This window comes from Microchirus variegatus, assembly GCF_963457635.1.
Source record: "Microchirus variegatus genome assembly, chromosome: 23".
Classification (NCBI taxonomy): Eukaryota; Metazoa; Chordata; class Actinopteri; order Pleuronectiformes; family Soleidae; genus Microchirus; species Microchirus variegatus.
The window spans coordinates 13,462,884-13,485,047 of NC_139824.1; the positions used below are offsets into that span (position 1 = coordinate 13,462,884).

The 22,164-nt window shown below is 45.0% G+C and overlaps 1 protein-coding gene across 1 annotated transcript in view; it reads left to right on the plus strand.

The window, feature by feature from the left end:
* Positions 1-921: 921 nt before the first annotated feature.
* The window catches only part of doc2g (double C2-like domains, gamma), a gene marked incomplete at both ends in the record, with an annotated part of 31,611 nt that continues 10,368 nt past the window's right edge, over positions 922-22,164 (plus strand). Inside the window, 7 exons of the mRNA XM_083909063.1 lie at positions 922-1,309; positions 2,150-2,229; positions 2,829-2,903; positions 6,452-6,561; positions 15,868-15,994; positions 16,823-16,879; positions 17,385-17,509. Of these exons, the coding sequence (XP_083765189.1) occupies positions 922-1,309; positions 2,150-2,229; positions 2,829-2,903; positions 6,452-6,561; positions 15,868-15,994; positions 16,823-16,879; positions 17,385-17,509 (962 nt within the window). The remainder of the gene's footprint in view (positions 1,310-2,149; positions 2,230-2,828; positions 2,904-6,451; positions 6,562-15,867; positions 15,995-16,822; positions 16,880-17,384; positions 17,510-22,164) is intronic.

Here is a 22,164-nt window from a genome sequence, read left to right on the forward strand (position 1 = left end):
TGTGTGTGTTTGCAGCATGGTGTTAAAGTCCAATCTAATTGAGGAAAGTGCTCGTTCTTGTTCCAGGCGACTTCGTTTTATTCACGTTATCTAATTCTTTATTTACCGTCGTGCACTTCTCGCCAAGATGAAGCGCTTTTGACGTGGACCAACAGCGGAGCGGGGAAACAATCGCATTTGGCTTTGGCGACGCTGGAGTTTCGGGAGTTACAGTTATTCCGCGTCATTTAGTGACAAATATGCTCAAACACTGAGGAGAAATCCTTTGAAAAAGTATTATGTAAATATTGCTTAGGGGATTTGGAGATGGAGAGAAGAGGAGAGAAGAGGAGAGGAGATAAGGGAAGAGCTAAGTGCACATAAATGACGTCACGTGTTCGTACTTTACAGCACTATATTTGAATATGTTAGATTCTGGGCATGTAATTGGTGTTCTGACACTTTCTGTGAGTCACACTGGGAAATGGTGCCAGAAAATTCTATTTCGACTTTTGATTGCATGGAAGCTGGGACATGTTTTTGGATGTTCCACATGCCAAAACATGATTTCAAAACATAAACATGATTTGCAGTCTGCAAAATATTTTTTTTAATGCAAATATTTTGTCTGTACTGTTGTTGTTGGTGAGTTCAGTTTGTTATATGAACATTATTCCTGAGTCTCTGTGACATATTAGGAGGATTTTACCTCCAGTTGATTTAGATTTATTACATAATGCACCTTTAAGTTATTGTCATTGCCGCTGTACAAACTCACAGAAATTGGGAATGGGGTGTGTTTGTTTTTCCTTTACTGGTTTTGAGCCTCTTGTTTGTCCCCTCGCCGCTGATCTGAGCTATTATTTCCTCACCTCCATCCTTTCCTTCCTCCCCTACGCCACCCCCCCCCCCCCCATGCTCAGTCCCTTTTCGACAGCCCACATGAGCGTCTCCAAACCGCCACCGCCGCCCTCCACCTCTCACCTCGCCCTCCCCGCTTCCTCCTCCTCCACCCCTCCCTCATCCGCTTCCTCCCCGTCGGCAATGCCCCACTCCAACCCTCTGCCCCCTCCCTCACCGGTCAAGATCTCTATGCAGGAGCACTTTGCCATCAACGTGTGCCCGGGTCCCATCCTCCCCATCCCGCAGATCTCAGACTTCTTCCCCCGCTTCCACGACTACCCGTGCACGCCGCCGCCTCCGAGGGAGAAGAAGATCCTGAAAGAGGAGACCTTCAATGGGGATACAGGCGTGGGATACAAGGACGGGGAGAGGAGGGGGGACAACGACGAAGACAGGGAGGAGACGCTCGACTCTGATGATGAAGACAGTGAGTTCGGCGTGGGCGAAACTGAAGTGTTTGTGTATTATTGTAAACCAGAGGTGGAAAGTAACTAAATACATTTACTCAAGTTACTGTATTGAATACTTTTTTTGTGTATTTTGTATTTTTTAAGTACAATTTAAAATCAGGATTTTGTATTTTACTTGAGTACGTATTGACTCAAGTATTGTACTTAGTTACTTTATAAATCCTATCCGTAAGCTTTCAGCACAATGAAGAGCTACAGGGGGAAAATATACACCAGAACCAGACCAATGATGATGTGCTTAGCACCAGCACAAAAGTGACGTAATATCCTGTGTCACGTTCCAAAATAGTTTTGGATTTCTGACCCCTTGTCACATTTCTACCCTCACACCCCACACAAAGTAACTCAGTAACTTTTACTTAAAGTACATTTCAAATGAACTCCTTTTTACTTCTACTTGAGTAATTATTCATCAAAGTATTTGGTACTTTTACTTGAGTACAATATTTTAGTACTTTTTCCACCTCTGTTGTAAACAAGACAAGAGTGTGGAAAAGTCCCAGTGTGTGCACAGATGAGCAAAAAAATTGCCTCCAAAGTGTCACAAAGGTCCACCGATGATTTATTAGACGACGTTACAATAGTCGGACTGAGCATGCGAGTTTGCTGCTGCAATCAAACAAAACAGATCAATTCAAATTAGGAAAGTGTCATGTTTTTTAAGTGGCCATCTGCTACAAATATGACTCAGATGTTCTGTGTGTGTGTGTGTGTGTGTGTGTGTGTGTGTGTGTGTGTGTGTGCGTGTGTGTTGTCCCTTCACTGACAGTAATTGCTGTGGTTTGTGCTGTTTTCAGCCTACCTGGGAACGCTGGAGTTCAGCCTGCTGTTTGATCAGGAGAACAACTGTCTTCATTGTACTATTCACAAAGCAAAGGTACTCACGACTCACTAAATATCCTTCATCAAAAACACGTCTTTGTCCGTCCGTCTGTCTGTTTGTCCGTCTGTCTGTCTGTGTGGTTGCGTAATCTCCATTGAAGTCCCGGTGTGAAAACGCCGCCATGCTGCAAACGCTTTAATGTTTGTCGTTCTTCTTTGTCTCGACCCCCTTTTTCAAAGACGCATGTTCGTCCACAGCTTGTCACTTCGCAGCAAATCATCCTCACGGCTCTGTGAAATGGCGATCAGTGAATCTACCGCTGACAGAATTTTAACGCGGCCATCGTGCAAGGACGCCTTACATACCGTCGAATGTTATATTATGTTAATTATATAAAGTGTTGCCGAACGGTTTATCCCGGGAGGACAACACGAGAGGGAGATGAGGACAGGAAAAACAAAAGTGGCATGGAAAGAAACACCCAGCAGCGCTGTTGAGATTGTAACTACGATAGAGGAGGTCTGTCATAGTCTCTGTCTTTTTCTGACCCTGTCAGTTGTGTCAAGAGTCTGAGGGCATGATGACGTCACTAACTCTACACTCTCTCTGTGTGTGTGTGTGTGTGTGTGTGTGTCATCTGCTTGTGTCCACAGGGACTGAAAGCCATGGACTCCAACGGGCTGGCAGATCCATACGTCAAACTTCATCTCCTCCCCGGGGCTAGCAAGGTCACTGCTCCAACCTTACCTCAGTAGCAATTAACGTAAAAAAACAACAACAATGCGACCACACAGGGCCGTGATGCTCACACTCACTCACTAAGTCCAGAAACTGGTGGTTACACTTCATTTGTCTATAAAACAATGTACAGTGATGTATTTTCCTGGATTATAATAGTGTCCCCTGTCCAAATTTTTTGTTGATCAGACACCATGAAAAGGTCAAAAAATTGCGTTTGCGAGGAAAGGCTACGGCGATGCGGTCGCGGACTCATTTACGGTGTCGTTTCGAGCCGCTGAGCAGGGACAGTTTTGTTTGGTTACTGCTCACCGCCGCTCTCTCTGCTGCTTTATCGAGCACAGACAAGTTCTGGTCGGCTGCACCGCTCTTGTCTTGTTCTCAGCGCAAGAGGCAGCGGAGATAAGGTTCACCGCAACATCCCCTACGCACACAAACACACAACAAACAACAACAAACTGCAACCTGTTGTCGGCCATTTTGGCCCAAGGTTGACATTAAAAATGAGGTTATGATAAGCGCAAGGAAGGACACTGAGGTTGAATGAGGCTACTGTCTGAGGTCTAAGGTGCTAACAATAACAATGTCTGGGGGGGATTTATGTCCTCCATCCTGCCTCTGTCTGTCTTCTCAGCCACTGTTACTGGTCTCTCACACACACACACACACTTTCTCCACCTATCTCTGTCTCTATCTCACTATCTGGCTGTGACCCTCTTTGACCTTGAAATACCAACAGTGTGCAGAGACAACTGAGAGGGAAGGAAGGGGGACGGAGGGAGGGAGTGGAGAAGAAGAAGTAGGGGCGGGCGGGCAGGGGGGGGGGGGCAGATGAGGGGAGGAGAGCAGCAGGTGGTTGCCATGGAAACAGGGGAGGATTGTTACACGGCTCACGTCAACAGGCGAGCGATGATGGGGGGAGAGAGTGGAGTTGGTAGTGGTGTTGACGGTGGTGGTGGTGCAAAGAAAAAGCATCAATGAGTAGGTAAAGTTCCATGCGCTGCCGCTTGTTTGCGTATCCACCAGACGGGGCGGCCGCGTCACCGGAAAAGTGCGAGCAATTGCACGCGAGGGGGAGCGACGATGACGGGATGACACACTCCCACACCTACACTTATGCACATTCAGGTTCAGTTTGTTTGCCGCGCGCCCGCGAATGAATAATCCAGGGCACCAGAGGGTTTCGTTTTTTTTCCCCGCGAGCTGTCAAAGTACTGCGGGCAAAGGTGCACGCGGCGTCCGTCCCACACACACACACACACACGAGTTAAACACGCTGCAGTGTCAATCACACAGCGAGCATGTGTCGCGTGACCTTGTGTTTGTAGATGTTCAGGCTTGAGTCACAGTCGCACAGAGATGCTTTCCCTCCTGCATCACTGCCTCTCTCACACACACACACACACTAACATGCATAAACACGTTAGATGTTGGAGCGTCTGTCGCGGCCACTGGTGTCTTTCGTCTTGTCTTAATCGAGGTGCTTGGGAAAACTCACTCGCAGCCAGAAACCCTGTGCACTTACAGCTCGGGGAAAGACGAGGGACTGAGGAAGAATATGAAAAGACATAAAAGGATCCATCCACGCAAATGGAAGGGGAAAAGGGGAAGGGGAGGGGGGGGGCGTGCAGATGGAGGGCAAGAGATAAAACATTTAGAAACAGACGCAAAAGCACTGGACTGGTGTCGAAGGAAGATGGAAGCAGAGAGATGTCAGGGGGGCAAACAGAGGGATCTGGAGATGTTCAGTCTTTGTAGCTGGGTCATCTCCTCAGAAAACAGTTTGTGTATTGTCGAGTCGTGACTCTGCCCCGATGTGCACGCTTCCTCCTGCACATCAATGAATCAGACGGATGACACGAGTCAAAGACACTCATTCCCTCAGGTGAATGAGCTCCGCGATGGGCTGAGGCTTATCGATGAGCTGGAAGTTTCCAGCGGGAAAAAAATACAAGAGAATAAGGGGGAGACGGCACGAGCAGGACAATGGGAGGTGGGGGGACAAAAAAACAGACGGCATTCAGCATTGACCCTGAGGCGATGGAGCAATAGGCTGACTGTGGCAGGAAACAGAGAGGGGATGGGATTATGTACCTGAATATGTTACAGAATATGCTGCCCGTTTTCATCATATATACTGTTTAAGTGATATTACCTCAATTAATAATTGAACTTCCGCCTCTCTACGCCGTCTGACTTCTTTCAGCTTCGCCTCGCGACTCTCAGATCTGAGCCCATTTTAAATCCTCAAAAGTGGGTCACTCACAGGCAAGTTAAGACAGCTGGTCGGTGTATTCTTCAGAAGGAAGAATAATAATATTGCCTTTATTGGGACTATTTTCAGACGTGAGCGTTAACACACTTTCATCGCGAAGGCCGTGTGAGCGGTAAAAAAAATAAGCGACAGGGATGGATGACGTCAGTCTGTGCACAACTGCAGCTCGCTGGTGTTTGTGTTTCTCTTTGTGTGTGTGACAGTGAAGCTCTGCAATATCAATTTCACACGAGATCTTACATCGTGAGTGAAAGTCCTATCGGCTCGTTTACAGCAACTAGGAGGTTTTTGACCATAAAAACAAGTTAATGTATGTAAGTAGACCTCCATAACTAACATATATGTGCAACAGGACCACTCCATGTGACCTTTAAATTCATGCGTGAAAAGACCCGGGTTTCTAACCAAAAAGGTTCTCCCTATGAGTTTTATGTGTTTTCTCCAGGTACTTCTGTTTCGTCCCACAGTCCAAAAACATGGCAGAGGTTAACTGGACACTGTAAATTGACTCCGCCTTTCGCCCTGTGTCAGCTGGGATTGGCTCCAGCTGACCTACGACCCCTCATGTGCAGGATAAAGCAGTAGATAATGAATTCAAGCATCACATTTGACCCACCTACACGTCTTCAGTAAATACTTTCTGCTATTAATAAACATTTATGTGATGGAAATTAATTCTGGCTGTGGTCCCACAAAGTGTTATTATCCAAATGAGGATAAAGCGGAGGTTTGGCAAAATGTGCATTAAAACAAACGTATAAGAAGGAACATAAATAAACAAGATCCTCAAAGCAATCGTAGGAAATGAGGCGGAGAGTGGTTCAAAAAGTTTATTTATGGATGCTGGGATGTTATTAGGTGCTCATGTGAATTTAATCTCCCAGAGAGAGCTTTAATTTTCCATGCTGAATGGACTGAATGTGCAGTTTAATTGTCTGCTGTGTTGTGTTTAAGACGCTTTGTTTATGAAGTCTGGCATCGCCGTAAAGGCGGGGAGGAGACAGATGGACAGGTGAGGCGAGGGAAGCCCTATGTCCTCTCACTCTCCTCTACAAAGTAGGCAGCAGATGTTTCAGATTTCCCACGGGACTGGGAATAAATGATGTCTCCACACATAGATCTCCTCCTTCTTTGATCTCACAATATCCCCAGTTTTTCCACCTCATATGCTCTCATTCTGAACTGAAACCTCGACCTTTAAGCATCCTTTTTTCTTTTAATCCTCCGCTCTCTGTTCACGGCTCTTCTCCTTCTCCTTCCCAGGCGAACAAGCTTCGGACAAAAACCCTGAAGAACACGTTGAACCCAGTGTGGAACGAAACACTGATGTACCACGGCATCACAGCGGCTGACATGACGACCAAAACGCTCAGGTAGGCGCGGCCGCCCGACAATTAGCTTTTTTCCTACACTCTTAAGCCCAATTTATTCTCTGCGTCGTCTCCGACTCCACAAAATATGTTTTAAGTGTCCGTCACTCCGTCAAGGGACAACAGAGACGGCAAGAGCTGCGATTGGTCCTCAGGACAGGCCGAGCGAAGCTGCTCTGTGCCGGGTCACAGTGCGCACCGAGCGTCCACAGAAGCGGAGCTGATCACCGCCGACAACGTCGCTGCCAAACTATAAATACGTCATATCTTAACACACACAGCACATGTTTAGACTCTAAATGGATAATTCCTCACCTCAAATTATCTTAAAACTGCGTTCCGTGACACAGAAAAGTGAGAAACGGCCACTGTTTCAATAACGACAACAGTCTTTCTCTCTCTTTCTCTCTCGGACGCCATTGCTATCTGTAGCCAGAAGCACAGCAACCTTGTGCAGCGACCCCTACTGATCGGGCGGGAAATTGCAGCATGTATCCGTCACCACGACGCAGAAGTATAAAGGCTCGAGGGGTCTCCGTGGTTACGCAGTCGGATAACGCATTACGCAGTCGGAGAAGTACGAAAACAGGGTTCCAAACAGGGTTCTTCTACAAGGGCTGAGGTTCTACCTGGAACCATTTGCTTCTGAAAAACCCTTTCCCGATGAAGGAGTTTTTCAAGGCTTCTAGGTAACACTAATGGTTCCAGTAAGAACCATTTTGATCCAGAGAACCCTTTAAAATCCCTTTCTCGAATAAAGGGTTTTAAAAGGGTTCTTGGGGGAACCCTCCAAAAGGGTTCTCCTACGAGGACAAGCCGAAGAGCCTTATATGGTTCTACTTAGCACGTCTATTTCTCAGAGTGTATAAGACGCCCAGTGACCACTTTATTATGTGGAGGAAGATTCATGCTTCCAATCCTCCAGTGGACAACCCAGCCAATGCTTCCCAGTTGGTTTTTGGGTGATTCATTATAGGATCCAGGTGACACCCGGCCAACTGTTCCACTCTGCTGTTACTGCAGTAACTGCTCAGGTGTTGGCCCGGGAGTCGCCACTGCCACCCCCTGCCCTCCTCCTCCTCCTCCTCCTCCTCCTCCCTGCTGTTCTCTCCATATGGAGTGATTGAGGTCAAGCGTTACAGATTTGGCCCCGAAAAAGTCCGACGTGCAAGTCAATTAAGTCGATTCAGAGATAGTGTTTTGTGTTTGTGAACGTGTGCAGTCACAATAGGCTTGGGCGGCATTGTTTATTCTGAGGAAACAAGAATCCAAATGCATGCATACGGGTGCACTCACCGATCAGATGTGTGTGCAGTCATGCTTTATTCTCCTGTGTGTATGTCAAGGGCAATCACTGGCAGGGAGGAACATGCATCCTTCCTCTGTGCACACACACTCACATATAACATAATATGCAAACGATGCACGTCCTTGAGCGTTTCAACACATGCGTTTAGATACAAATCTCACACCCATACAGACACACACACGCGCGTGTGTGCCGCTAAAGATGATACGCTGCTTCAAAATACAGGAAAACCCATCTGACCTCTGTTCAAGGACACAGCCCGCAGACATTAAACCAGCAGGGATGCTCTGGGAAGAGAGAGGGATGAGAGAAGTGGCTGCCAAGACCAACAAAGAGCAGGAGCTAAAGCATGAATGATGTCAAGTGACAGCTGAGGGGTTGCAGAAGAGGAAGCTCGGGGAGGCTAAGACTGAGGCAGATGACACACCGGAGAGAGTTCATGTGTCATCTGAAAGAGAGAGAGAGAACATAAAGGGGGGGATTGCTCCGAGAGAGAGTAAAGAGATAGAGTCGTGAATGAGGAAATTCAGTTCACTAAGATGAGGAAGAAAAGAGAAGTCGAGTGATGGGGAGTTTAAGAATGGTAGATAGCGAAGGCGTTCGAAACCTGTTCAACGCGATTCCTCGGCCAATAGACTGACTCTGTTCTCATTACAGCACAGAGAGCAGCGAACAGCTGGAGAATAGAGAGAAACCGAGAAGGATCCCCCCCCGGAGAGATGTTTACTCGCTGGGGTTGTGCTCTGCTGTATTCCACGCTGCCGGTCGCAGCAGGGAGTAGACAAGGGGATGCTGCAGTGATCACCATGGTGCTGCGAGCTGCCGAGGAGCCACGCTCACATCTGCCCCAGACTCGGTCTGTCAGAGAGGCAGACACAAAGTCAGTCAAACTGGGCCATACACCACAAAGAGTCGGATATATTTTTATTTCATCCATCCATCCATGATCTACCGCTTTATCCTCCACCAGAGGGTCACGGGGGATGCTGTAGCTATCTCAGCTGACACTGGGCGATAGGCGGGGTACACCCTGGACAGTTCGCCAGGCCATCACAAGGCCTCATATAGAGACAAACAACCATTCACTCACACTCTCACATCTACGGTCAATTTAGAGTCACCAATTCACCTCATCCCCATATCGCATGTTTTTGGACTGTGGGACGAAGCCGGAGAACCCACGCACACATTCCTCAAACCCAGGAACCCGGGTGTTCTTGCTGCAAAGGTAATGAGTGCAAACCACTACACCAACCGTGGGCCCTGTTTTTATTTCATGTGGGGAAAAAAAATGAATAGGCAGTGATTTCATTCAGGTGGTTTTCTTAATATCTGGCAGCTCAGCCCACATCGGAGATGGTGATTAGTTGGAACGCAGACAAAGACTTGTGAGTCATTAAAATTGTATTCGGTGTCAAGTCCATTCTGTCTGCACTGGGCTTTGTCTTAAAGTGCAAATGTGTAACGTGCAAAGAGGGTTTTGTGCATTAACTTTCCATTTATTCACATATGTTTGCTATTAAATGATTATATAAAGCCATTAAGCTTAGGTAAAATATGCATTTGCAAAGTGGGACGGCTAAGTGGAGGGCGGTGACGAAATGGCTCTCAGAGAAAAATAAACAGTTGTCACTGCAATTTTGGTAAAGTATTATTCATCCTCGATAATTATTTTTCCTCCGTGTGCAGAGGAAATCTCTACAGGCCACTGGAGGTTCTGTCTGTTATTATTGAGTAAACTAATAACTTATGCCCTCAAACCTGACTTCATGGTTGACATCACATTGGCTAATCCCTTAAACGGTGCAGCAAGGCTTTTTTTTTTAGGGGGGAAGGGGGTGGTCAAATCTTCTTCCTCCTCTTTTCTGCTTCCCCCTTGAGGGGTCACCACAGCTCAGAATGAACCTTCTCTGTGTTCTTCTTTTCCTCCTGCCTGGCAGCTCCATCTTCGACGTCCTTTATCCAATACCACGCGACCAAACCATCTCAACTTTCCCTCTTTTATCCGACTGCGTAACCACGGAGACCCCTCGAGCCTTCATACTTCTGCTTCGTGGTGACGGATACGCACTGCAATTTCCCGCCCGATCAGTAGGCATCGCTACGCAAGGTTGTTGTGCTTTTGGCTACAGTGAGCAATGGCGTCCGAGAGAGAAAGACTGTTGTTGTTGAAACAGTGGCCGTTTCTCACTTTTCTGTGTCACGGAACGCAGTTTTAAGATAATTAGAGGCAAGAAATTGGCCATTTAGAGTCTAAACATGTGCTGTGTGTGTTAAGATATGACGCATTTATAGTTTGGCAGCGACGTTGTCGGCGGTGATCAGCTCGGCCTCTGTAGGCGCTCGGTGCTCACTGTGAGCCGGCACAGAGCAGCTTAGCTCGGCCTGTCCTGAGGACCAATCGCAGCTCTTGCCGTCTCCGTTGTCCCTTGACGGAGTGACGGACACTTAAAAAATATTTTGTGCAAGTCGGGGATGACGCAGAGAGCTCAACGAAAATCTCAGCATCCTCAGTTCTGCTACATGCAGCTCTGCCTCTTGTCTTTTAGACTGTGGTACTGTCTGTTATCTGTCCAAGCCATGCACCATATCAGGTCTCATGACCGTCTTGCAGACCTTCCCTTTCACTCTTGCTTCTTACCCTTCTGTCACACGTCACCCCTGACACCACCCGTCTCACTGTCTTCACACACAAAAGTACTCTTGTCTTGCTCCCATAAGGTATTTGCCAACAAGTTCAGAGGAGAATGGGGGCACAGAAAGGCAGTAGTAAATCAAATAACTACCTATTTACACCCAATTTATGCAGATGACATATGTCCGTTCAAAGGACTTTATAAATGGTCATTATAATCAGATGAGTGCTTCATAAAATCAGCACATTTGCCATTTCAAAACATTTAAAAGACATTTTTCACTGACCTCCAGCGAAAAAAGCTTGTCTCTTGATTGAAGATGTTTTTATTTCAGTGACATTGACAAGATTTTGAGATCAGGTCCAAATTTATCACTTCATCGCTGCCGCGGTCTGCCCTCTGCCTTTGGGCGAAATTATAAATTAGAAAGCAGAGACAGTGATTATAATGTAGTGCTCCGATCATTCCATTCACTCTTTTATGTGCTTATAAATACACAAAATCATATGATCTATACGGTGGCTTTCATCACTGAAACGATTGATGACGGAGGAGAGATGGAGCATGAGGAGGTGTTGTGATGAGAGGTGGGGGGTGTCAAGACATCCAGATTTAGTATGCATGCTTATGTGCATGTTAAAACACCACCCGCGTGATGTCAGTGCAAGGTCTCTGCGCTCTCCTTTTGTCAGTTTCTGCTGAGATTCTCTACATCCCTCTGTCAGGCTTTGTAATATATACTTTTTGCTCTGTAGTTCACTGAGACAGCAGGACAGATTGTTGATTTGGTATTGATGGGGGGTAAGGCGCTTCAGGTGACATTAGTCAGGTGTTATGATCAAGGAGAACACATACGTCTTTAGATCACGTGTCAAACTCAAGGCCCCGGGGGCCAAATGTGGCCCACCACGTCATTTTATGTGGCCCACGTGGTCTATGCTGCTTTAATGCGTGCGTTGACTATAAACTACATTTACCGCAATGCATGCAATGCGATTGTGTTACTGTGAAGTGACGGCATCCCACCACTAGATTGCAGTGTAACGTTGTATATGCATCACGCGACGAATGAAGTTGAGATTGATTGAATATCCACAAATGATCCCAAAATATCCAGGAAGAGAAAGATTGATGCAGATGGAAGGCAGTTTCAAGAAAGATGGGAAGGTGAATACATGTTTGTCCTTCAAGGAGAAAAACCTGTACGTCTTTTGCGTCGTGAGGCGGTGTCGGTCGCCAAAGAGTACGATCTACGTCGGCATTTTGACACCAAACAAGGAGCCAAGTGTGCCAAAGTTAGCCTTCAAGAAAAACAACAAATAGTCGATGCGGCGGTGAAAGCTAGCTTTGTTTTGGCTGAAGAAATCACCCGTGCTTCAAAGTATTTTTCTAAGGGTGTGTTTACATTTAGTTACCTTTATGCTGTCTTACAGATACATCTGGCCCTTTGTGGGCAACCATTATGCTAATGTGGCCCTCAGTGAAAATGAGTTTGACAGCCCTGCTTTAGATGCTGTATTCTTGGAAATGGTCTGTCCAACAATGTATCCAGTTATCAGCTGGTATTGACGAAATCTCACCCCAGTTTTAAAGGTGCATCATGTCATGAATCTGAAGCAACTGGCCGTAAAATCCTCCTAATATGTCACAGAGACTCAGGAATAATGTTCATATAACAAACTGAACTCACCAACAACAACAGTACAGCCAAAATATTTGCATTCAAAAAAAATATTTTGCAGACTGCAAATCATGTTTTGGCATGTGGCGCCACCTACCGCCGTCTACCAATCATTGCAGTCAGTAGAGTCTCAGCTGCCGAGCAACCACGGGTTGCCAGTTACGTCAAAAAAACGAAACCTAAAAGACCTCGTGTTTGAATTTGAATGTAGTAACCATTTTTGGCCACATTCTTAAATATGGCACCTTTAAATTAAACCAAAGTTATCAGTAAAACGACCACTTCATGTCGGGTCGTGTCGAACCATCTTTATATATATGCAATAATTGATGCAGCCTCAGAGCTGCTTTCACAAGTACAGACGCCCTGCAGTCGCGCTAAAAACACCCTGCAAATGCAAAACTGTAGTCAAGTCAAAATTGGCACCACAGGTTGAACAGATTCCACGAGCATCTGTTGGTATTTCAGACGGATTCTTTTTTTCTCTCCTTCCGGGCCCCACGCGAAATTGAAGGCGCGAGGAAATGGATGTAGCGTTTGCACAGAGGAAGTCAAAACATTTGGGGGGGGCGGGGAACACGACGGTGTCATGCTTCATACTGCAACCTGTGTCGTATCGCAATCCGTGCTTGCAACACGTATGATAGAGTAAAGGCACCATAAATCACTTGACAGCTGTGGTCATGAGTCAGAGTTATTCTGAAGCCCCTGCCAGAGAGACTCATCTGTTATGACTGAAATGCTGGAACCAGCATGTCAAATGTCCAAATGTCAGAGGGACGGTAAGAGAACGAGGAGAAGGGAAGGGTGTTCCCTCTTTTGGACCATAAACACTGACCTTGATAGGACCAGTAGCACTCATGAAGACCAAAATGTGGTCCGTATGAGGAAGAACCTCATTTAGGCATTAACTGATGATGGGTACGGTTAGGGTTTAATGCTTTGTTCGGTTGTTTTGGCTGTTCAAATGAATGGAAGTCAATCCTGAGAAGAATAGTCGTGCAAAAATGTGTGTGTGTGTGTGTGTGAAAAGAAAGAGAACGAGAGGCTGAGAATAGAGCGAGGAGCGGAGAAGAAATCAGAGGCAGCAACAATCCATTTGGGAATATTGTAGCAGGTGATGGGGCTGGTGAAGTCTCTACTGTGGCTGATTAAATATTCATGCTCCATCAGACATCACCACTGGTTTGAATAAGTGAAAGAATTCATGCTACACGACTGCAACAACACAGAGTAAGATATCGATTCGGTTGTTTCTTTAAAGGAGGCACATCTTTTTCCCTGGCGTGTGTTCTTTTGTGACACGAAAAGATCTGTTAAAGAGTTTAAAAAGTCATTTATAGAGAGCTTCTAATGCACCTGAAATGCCCTGTTTGTAGTCCAGCCAACACGTTCACACCGCTGTGATATTACGGACCCTCATTTGCATAAAGCACGCCCCATGGCAAGATAAAGTGAGCCACAGATTGGGGTGTGACATTTCCACGGGGCTGTAATCATAACTAACAGACAGATAGAGCCGACATGTTTTTCACTTCATTTTGTACAGCGGGGAGGAAGTGGAGACTTGTTATGCATCTTTATTTAAAATCTTACGGCCAGTGTGATATTCAGCAGATGTGTGTGTGTGTGTGCACTGTGTATATTCCCCCAATTGCCCACTTGGGCTCAGGTCCCTCTGGGCTTTGGGAGCCTAAGGGTTCTGTGCAGTATCTTAGCTGTTTCTAGGACTGCGCTCTCCTAGATAGAGGTCCCAGTGTGGGGGTTACAGCCCTTTAGTGCTCTCTTATGAGGCTTCTTCTCTATCTCTTCTTTCAGCCCTTGGAATTTCTCATACTTACAACCAACAACCACCGTCTGGTCGATTAGCCGCCACCAGTTTATCTGTCTGGATCTGGAAGTCCCAGCATCTTACCTCCGTTGTCCACTATCTTTTCATCTTCCGTCTTCTTGATCCCGGGACCTCCAGTCCGTACTCAGCCAACTGGGTGTGGCGTTCCATGCAGGACTTCCCCGCCAGTATCTTAACTCTCCAGGGCATCTTTTCACAGCCTATGCCCAGGGGTCTTGCCAGGTGTGATATACCCCAGCCTCATGCTTAGGGCCTGTTCCTGTGCAGCCACGATTAGTGCTGTGTTTCACCCCAGCCTTCTCCATGCCAACTAGGGGCTTGTCTTTCCTTTCTGATTCCTCCTCTTCAGCTGCCAAAGGGATTTACTTAGCAGGCACTCACTGGGGGCCATCTCACTGATGTATCCTTGGATGTTAGTTGTTTCATCCTGGATAGTGGCTTTGACACCTCGCTAATCCTCGGCCTAACTTCCTTCCACTCGGCGTACAACCTCAGAGTGTTGGATTTAGTGAGGAGCTTTCTTGTCGTGAGGTCAGTGGATTCTCTCTCTTTCTTTGGCAAGTTAGTTATGCCATCAGTAGGGTGTAGGTATTGACGCCTTGGATCTTGTTCGACCAATTGTCCGCACGACCTCCTTCACAATATCCACGAATCTGAGCCGCCCCGGTAATGTTTGCTGCTATCCTTCTGTCAAAACCATCACCGCTTCCCGACTTCCTCATACAATTCCACAGTTCCTCTCTTGGCACCTGATCATAAGCTGCAGCTCCTTCTGGTCCTTCTTTATAGTTCTCCATCAGCACTCTCAAAGCGAGAAATTTGCATCTGCGGTGCTCTTTCTTGGCGTGCACCCATACTGCCGCTCACTGATGTCGTCTTCTTTCCTTAACTGAGCTCCAACTTCTTCCCCCAGTAACTTCATCATCTTCAATATTTACCACAGCCCGATCCATCGTTATTGACAATCTGTCCTTCCACATTTTCTCTCCATAACACCACATACCTACGCACCACTTCCTCATCACCGTCGTTCCCTTCATCAACATGCCCATTGAAGTCTGCTCCAATCATCTCTCTCTCTCTCTCTCTCTGCAATCATATACAAGTCTCTGCACACTCCTTCTTCCAGCTGCCTCCAAAAGCCTCTGCACATCCAAGAATTTGAATGAGAATGCATCTCTGCATTTAACTCATCCTTTTTTTACACAACGTTAATGAACACACACACAACGAGGAGCAGTGGGCAGCACTAACCCTAACCCTAGGGGAGCAATGGGGATTGGGTACACCAGCCCTTGACCTGTACCGGCAAACCTCCATTATCACCCCATTTAATTTCCTCTGAGCCACGGGCTGTGCAAAAAAACACTTTAAATAATACACGACACAATTTCTTCTACCTGCGTAAAAAATGACATGCAATCAGTTTGTGCCTTCAGCTCTCAGAAATGGCGAGGGAAGACTGATTACCTGCTTCTGACAATCTGTTTTCTCTTATACGTGGTTCAATTACGACAAATTAGCATCTGATGGAGTAACAGCCAAGACGGAAGAAGATTGAAATTCTGTGGAAACACTCAGCAATGGTACAAACCCTCATTATTCACAGTAGAGCTGTGTGGGGGTGTGTGTGCGTGTGCGTAGCGACTACGAAGCTCATCTTGCGCCGCGAAATGGAGCAAAACCGCTCGGATGCACTTTGCGATCGTACAGCGTTTGGCGAGCACTTCTCGGCAGTGACAGGTTTCATCTGTAACTTTTCTCGAGGTCTCGACTCACATGCGTCTTTTCTCGTTTCTGTTTCCCTGTGGTTGCACGTGTGTGTATGAAGGTTGTGTGTGTGTGACATGGACAGGCTCGGACGAAATGAATTCATCGGAGAGGTCAGAGTGGCGCTGAAGAAACTGAAAGAGGGCGAGAGTAAACGCTACAATATGGGTTTGGAGAGAATTGCACAGGTATGTCAATTCTACGGGTGAATTCCAATTCCTTGCTTAACCCTCAATCTCAAAAATGCGCTCCCTCTAGTGCAAGTGCTGTCCCGATTCTCAGAAAAATGAAGTTGAGGGCCAAGTTTAAGGTCTGTATCGAACCTCAATATTGAGATTTTCCGAGACCACCCTTGGGAGCAAGGGCTACCCAGAATGCATTGCGTGTTTTGCCATAACAAAGATGGTGCAGAAAGCAACGAAACGAGTACGTCACAAATTAAGTATTTTCTTTGTTAATAGAGATATAAAAATGATGAAAACCATTGTATTATCTTAGTTTAGGCCCATATTATGGATTACTGACGTCATTGTTGCGTAAACATTTATTTTTTATTTTTTACGATCTTTTGTCAATAGCCGGCCGGTGCGGACAAGCGATCGTTTGCTATGGTTTACTTTTCAATAAGTCGTGGTGTGTGGTAACTGTCAGCTGAATATGTCCGTGGTTGTGGTATTTGTATGAGTATCATCTTATAACTAACTGACAACCTAATAACTAGTGACGTAAATGTGTTCTTCTTATTATTATTTTGGAGTTGACAGACTGGACGCAGCTTTCGCGTTATTCTGCCCCCTACAGTCTGAAGACGTATCTGCATTTTAAGGGGTGTCCCATTTAAAAATAACCCTCAACACTTGGTTTTGAGGGCCAGTTAAGATTAAGGGTTGAGCTTGAGGGTTAAGACAGGAATTGGAATTGGCCCTATGTGTATATATATATATATAGGTGGGTGGGTGTGTGTGTGTGTGTGGAGGCTATAACCACAATGTCTCTCTCTGTGTCTCTTAATCTAGAATAAAGAAGCTAACAATCAGACGGTGGAACCAGGAGCGCTCGTGGCAGAGGAGGAGGTAATATTATCCATCATCAACTCTTACGTGTAATTTCCTAATCAATCATCTATTTCCGACTTTAACTTTAATGCACCAATGTCAGGGGGGGAAACCACTCGCATGAACGCAGTTACAGTGTGTAAATGACACCAGTGCTTCATGGTAGTTTGTTGTTTTCCCTCCTTTGGCGGCTGTTATCTAATTTCCCCGTCGCAGTTTTATAGACAGAGGCTAATGGCTTTTTGGCCTCTGATTAGACACAGTTAATGGTTCAACCTGAAGATTAAAAGGTAGCGGTGTCATTAAGCCAGACTCAGATGAGACCTTTTAATTATAAGCTTTAATTTGAATTCTCCCCTTGGCCTATAATATGGAAACCACATCCCACTCGGTGGAAACACAGTTATTGTGTTTTAGTTTTTTGGAGCGGAAAGTGCTGCCATGTGAGATCGCTGTGTCGCGATATGTCAGGATGGAGCCCAGGTGCCGTGTTCTTACACTGCTGTTCTTTTGGTGTCCTCAGCGTGGACGCATCCTGGTGTCACTGTGCTACAACACAGAGAAAGGCTGTCTGCTGGTGGGCATTATACGCTGTGCCCATCTGGCTGCCATGGACTCCAACGGCTATTCTGACCCCTTCGTCAAAATGTAAGTCCCAGCAGATATTTTACAAATTATTCTACTATACTCTTACTATTCTGCATCATCAATAATTTTTTTTATCCCGAAGGTGATTTTATACTACAGTGCATAGGTAAATAGGTTATTATTATGTGTTTATTCATTCATTATCAAGCATTTCTAACAATAAACCTGAGCCATTATAGAACGATCAAGCCGTTTCATCCACCCTTCTTCCCAATGTAAACATCAGATAATTGTCCAATTGTTCAACCATGAGAATAACTACACAGCCGCTCGAGGCCATTTTCAGATGAGCATTGTTTTTAGAGTATCTGCTGAAAAGCCTGTAATTAAACTATAATAAAGCTGACTGACGTGCCCTGAAGGCAGATGTAGATAGAGAAAATGTGGATAGATGTGAGCTCAGATGGAAGGCAGAACGCATGGTACTTTTTTTCTTTAGTGTCTCTTGAGCAGTTTCACCAACACCTTTAATTAGATCCACCATCTGGAAAAAATAAAGTATGAATTTAGATTTTTGTGGATGAAGATTACGACTGAAGGAAGATATTTTGGATGATGGAGGTGATCCAAACATGGATCCAGATTCAGGATTATTTTTAAATCACTTGTTAAGCTTACAAGAGAAGGGAATGTCATTTTTCTACTTAGTTTAAAGGAGACATATTATGCAAAATCAACTTTTTAATCATTGAATCTCACTCTGGAGGCCCTACGAGTCGGCAAAGTGTGAAAAAAGATGACTCATGTCATGTTTTTGTGGTCCTCCTCAGTCTAAGTACAGGAGATAAAAGATGCGATGTTGACTTCCGCGCTCATTGCTACGTCACCATGACACATTCCTGGAATTGTTGTCTCACGGAGCTCCATTTTGTCCCTAAATAACAAGAGAGTGCAGGTGAGGGCGATAGTGTCCGGAAGAGCGGAAGTCTGCAAAGTGTTCTATTCTTGGCTGCACAGTGCAGCGCAGAGTTCTACACAAACTTCCAGCCTCAGAGGATTTACATTTTATATATGACGATGGCAATGTGCCGGCGAGAGTCGGCAAACGATGGCTTTTCCGAATGCTAACTGTTAGCTGCCGTTAGCCTCAGTGACGCTGACGTAGTTTCCTGTGTGTCATTTGCATATTTAAAGAGACAGGCGCTCAAAAGAGAGCGTTCTGGACAGGGATGTTTTGACAGGGTGATTTAACTGCTGTGGTGCTTCATCCTTAAGGTATTTGGACCAAAGCATGTCACAGACATGTTCGTTAGGACACCAGGGAACTATGGTTAACTTGGAATAGGGTATAATTGTCCGACTGAAAGGCTTCCGGGGACAAAGCCAGGTGCTAAGAAGCATACGTGCTGCACTCTGAGCAACAGGCAGCATCAGCATCTCTGAACACCTGTGCGAGCTGAAGTAGAAGGATTCTAAGAAAGGTGTCTGACAGCATTTGCATGCAGTGCCAATAGGAGGACGGTGGTGAATGTGGATGTTTTTTATGAAGCGCTGATCAGTGATAGAGCGATACTTCTATAATGCAGCAGTGTGAAGGACATAAGCACGGAGGGGGGGGAACAGTCAGCCCAATGCCCAATCTCAGATCTGCTCGCTGCACTTAAAACGACAAATCTTGTAAAGCACACCACCTTGAAGAAGCTGCTGAAGCTAAGAGATATTTTATTATCTTTAGGGCCAGTTGTGATGAATGGCATGAATACAACTGAAGTAACAGCTACTTTCTTTGGATTTCCTGGCTTTTGTAATGGTTAACGTTGGTTTTAAAGCTGTAACATTCTTAGGTTTGTGGTTTTCTTTGATTCTTTTTATCTCTACAGATATTTATACTCTTTCGCCTGTTAATCCACCACCTGAAATCACTCTGTTTGGCACAAACGCTGCATGACTCATTGAGATTTGAGTGTATGCAGCTCCGTACTCCCTTCTCTGCTTAGATTCTTTACTGTATGGGCTCTATTTTATAGAACTGGAAGAAACTCAACTTGTTTTTCTTCTTATTGTACTAATCTATTTGCAAATTGTTATGCTTTGAGTCGATGAAAGAGACTTTTTAGTAGGCACATTATTTTGCTTTTGAAGGTTTTCTGAATTGAAAGCTCACGTCATGCGGGAAACGATGGGATTTTCGATTGATTCTGGGTTTTTTTAAAGGACACTCAGGGCCGGAAGAGCAATTAACTCACGTTTTCACAGTTTTTACATAGTTGTCAGATGTGATTATTTAACTTTAGAATTTATTTTAGTTATTTATTTAGTAACTGTTTTTGGCCACATTCTTACATATGGCACCTTTTAAATATTAATCTGGTGTCAAACAAAACATTCTCACATTTAGTTTTACAGGCGTATTCGTGACAGAGTAGAATAAGTAGAATACATTTAGTATAGTAGGTGTGTGAATAATGGCATAGGCAGTAACAGAGGGCTCCAAAATCACATTTTGCTTAGGGCCCCATGGAGGCTTGGGCCGGCCCTGATGACAATTGTCAGTGTTTTATTGGCCGATCGTGATGCACAGGCACTAGAAAACATGACATTTGCACTGGGATTTTGATCTCTCGCTGTTTCTCTTTTCCCAGCACTTCAGTTTACACGAGTTGCTTAAACAGCCGCTCTGATCCGATCCTTAAATCTGGCATTTCAGAACCGTCGTTTTTTCCCTTTGCCCGACTGCCAGCGTCTCCTTCTGTTTCCTTCATTGTTCTCGTGCAGCAGCAGCAGCAGCAGCAGCAGCTCTCTGTATCCGTGACAAAGTGCCTCGCGTAGATCACTACACTGCAAGGTTCTGCCAAGAATTAGCAGAGCTGCCATAATGACTGCTCTTTAGTGGAGGTGACTTGAAAGAACAGAAGAGCGGATGAAGCGCTGGCGTCTGTGAAGCGCAGAGTACAGAGTATACAGAGCGGGGGATTAATCTGCTCATTAAGTTTTCAAACGTTACTGTCCATTTAGTGATGGCATGCTGAAATAACAACAGCGAGCCTCTCGAGGAATGAGCTTATCTTGATGCCAGTGGAGTGCGTTTGTCCAGGAGGATTTTCTTTTTTTTCCTTTCTCACTTTCAATCAGAGGCGCAGTTTGTGAACAGGCAAGGGCAGGCAACTGCTTGGGGGCCCCCGAGCCGATAGGGGGCCCCCGACACTCGGAGCCTGAGGGCTGTTTTTACTGAAATGTGCAGTGACCAGCCACATCCCTGTCCACCTTAAACAACAATGCGCGATTTGCAATGACATCTCAGTAGTAAACCTCCCTAAAGGGGCCCCACCTCACGTTAACCTGTGTGAAGTTATCGTTCTGCAAGATGGAAAATAAGGAGGATTATTTACAGTGTAATGCATATCTTTTTTACTCAGTTTATATATGTTTTTTCAGTTATTTACAGTATTTTATTGCTCTATATTTTTATATAGTTTTATAATGTGGGTTCTTTACAGTGTAATGTATTTTTTAACTAAGTTTATATAGTTTTTTAAAAAGCTATTTACAGTATTTTATTGTTTTTTACATTTATATTTTCACATATTTCACATAATATTTTGAACTCATACATTTTGGTGTCAGATTATTGGTAACATAATGGTGATGAACACCGGTTGGAAGGGCCCCCCTTGTTGCTTAGGGCCCCTACAGACTCTAGAATCGCCTCTGCTTTCAATCAAGCCTTTTTGAAGCCGTTCCATTTACACAAGGTCTGAATGATCTCGTTTGTCTTTCATATAAAAAGGTCCGATAGGCATTTTAAAGATCAAATGAGTTTACATCCTGACGTGTCTGGTGTTTTCCTGCTGACCAAGCGCGACTCATTGTTTAGTAACTTCTCTTTCCTTCTGAACACTTTCATGTGTGAGGTGACTGCAGCGTGCATATATTTAGCTATTTAGCGTCTTCTCAGTCACTTTTGCACATTGTGTCATAACATTTTTGGCTCGGAAACTGTGTTTTTTTTTCTGCCGTTCTCATTTACAAGGAGCACGCGTTTGTTCTTCCCTTTTGTCTCGCCGTGTAACATTGCTGTCAGGATGCTTTTAGGTTCCCCCCCCCAAAAAAAAAAAAATTGCACAACCCACCCAGGTAATGATTTGTCAAAGTGTCACATGACGAAACCGCAGGAGTATTTTTGGGCAAAGACAAATAAAAGGTGATGACATGCGCCTTTTTGAAGGATGCGGTGGAGAATTTGGAGTGTGACTGCTGTTGTTGCTGTTTTCCAGCTCGTGTTGTCTCCGGCTGTCATGTTTTTCACATTCAGGAGTGTTTTTGAAATTGTGGAAGCTCATTTACACATTTGCTGATGAAGCCTCATATTAGCTTGTATGTACACAGGCTGATTCAGTCAAGATGTCTTTTAACCCTTTCACACCTATAAGCCTCAAAATGTCCATCTGGACTTTTTTGCTTATTTAACCCATAAAATGTTCTATAACTAAGTGACAATTTTTCTAGAGTAGCATTCTATATCTGGCAGTTATTTACAATTTATTGCATGGTAAAATACTGTTTTAACAATTTAACATGGAGAAAATTTTTAGATTTTATCTAAAAAACGAACAAACACTGTATTTGTACATGAACACCAGGTTTTCGTGTTAAATTTGAGATTTGAACAGTATAAAATATGTTTAAAATAACATTTGTTTGACTCTCAGTGTCCA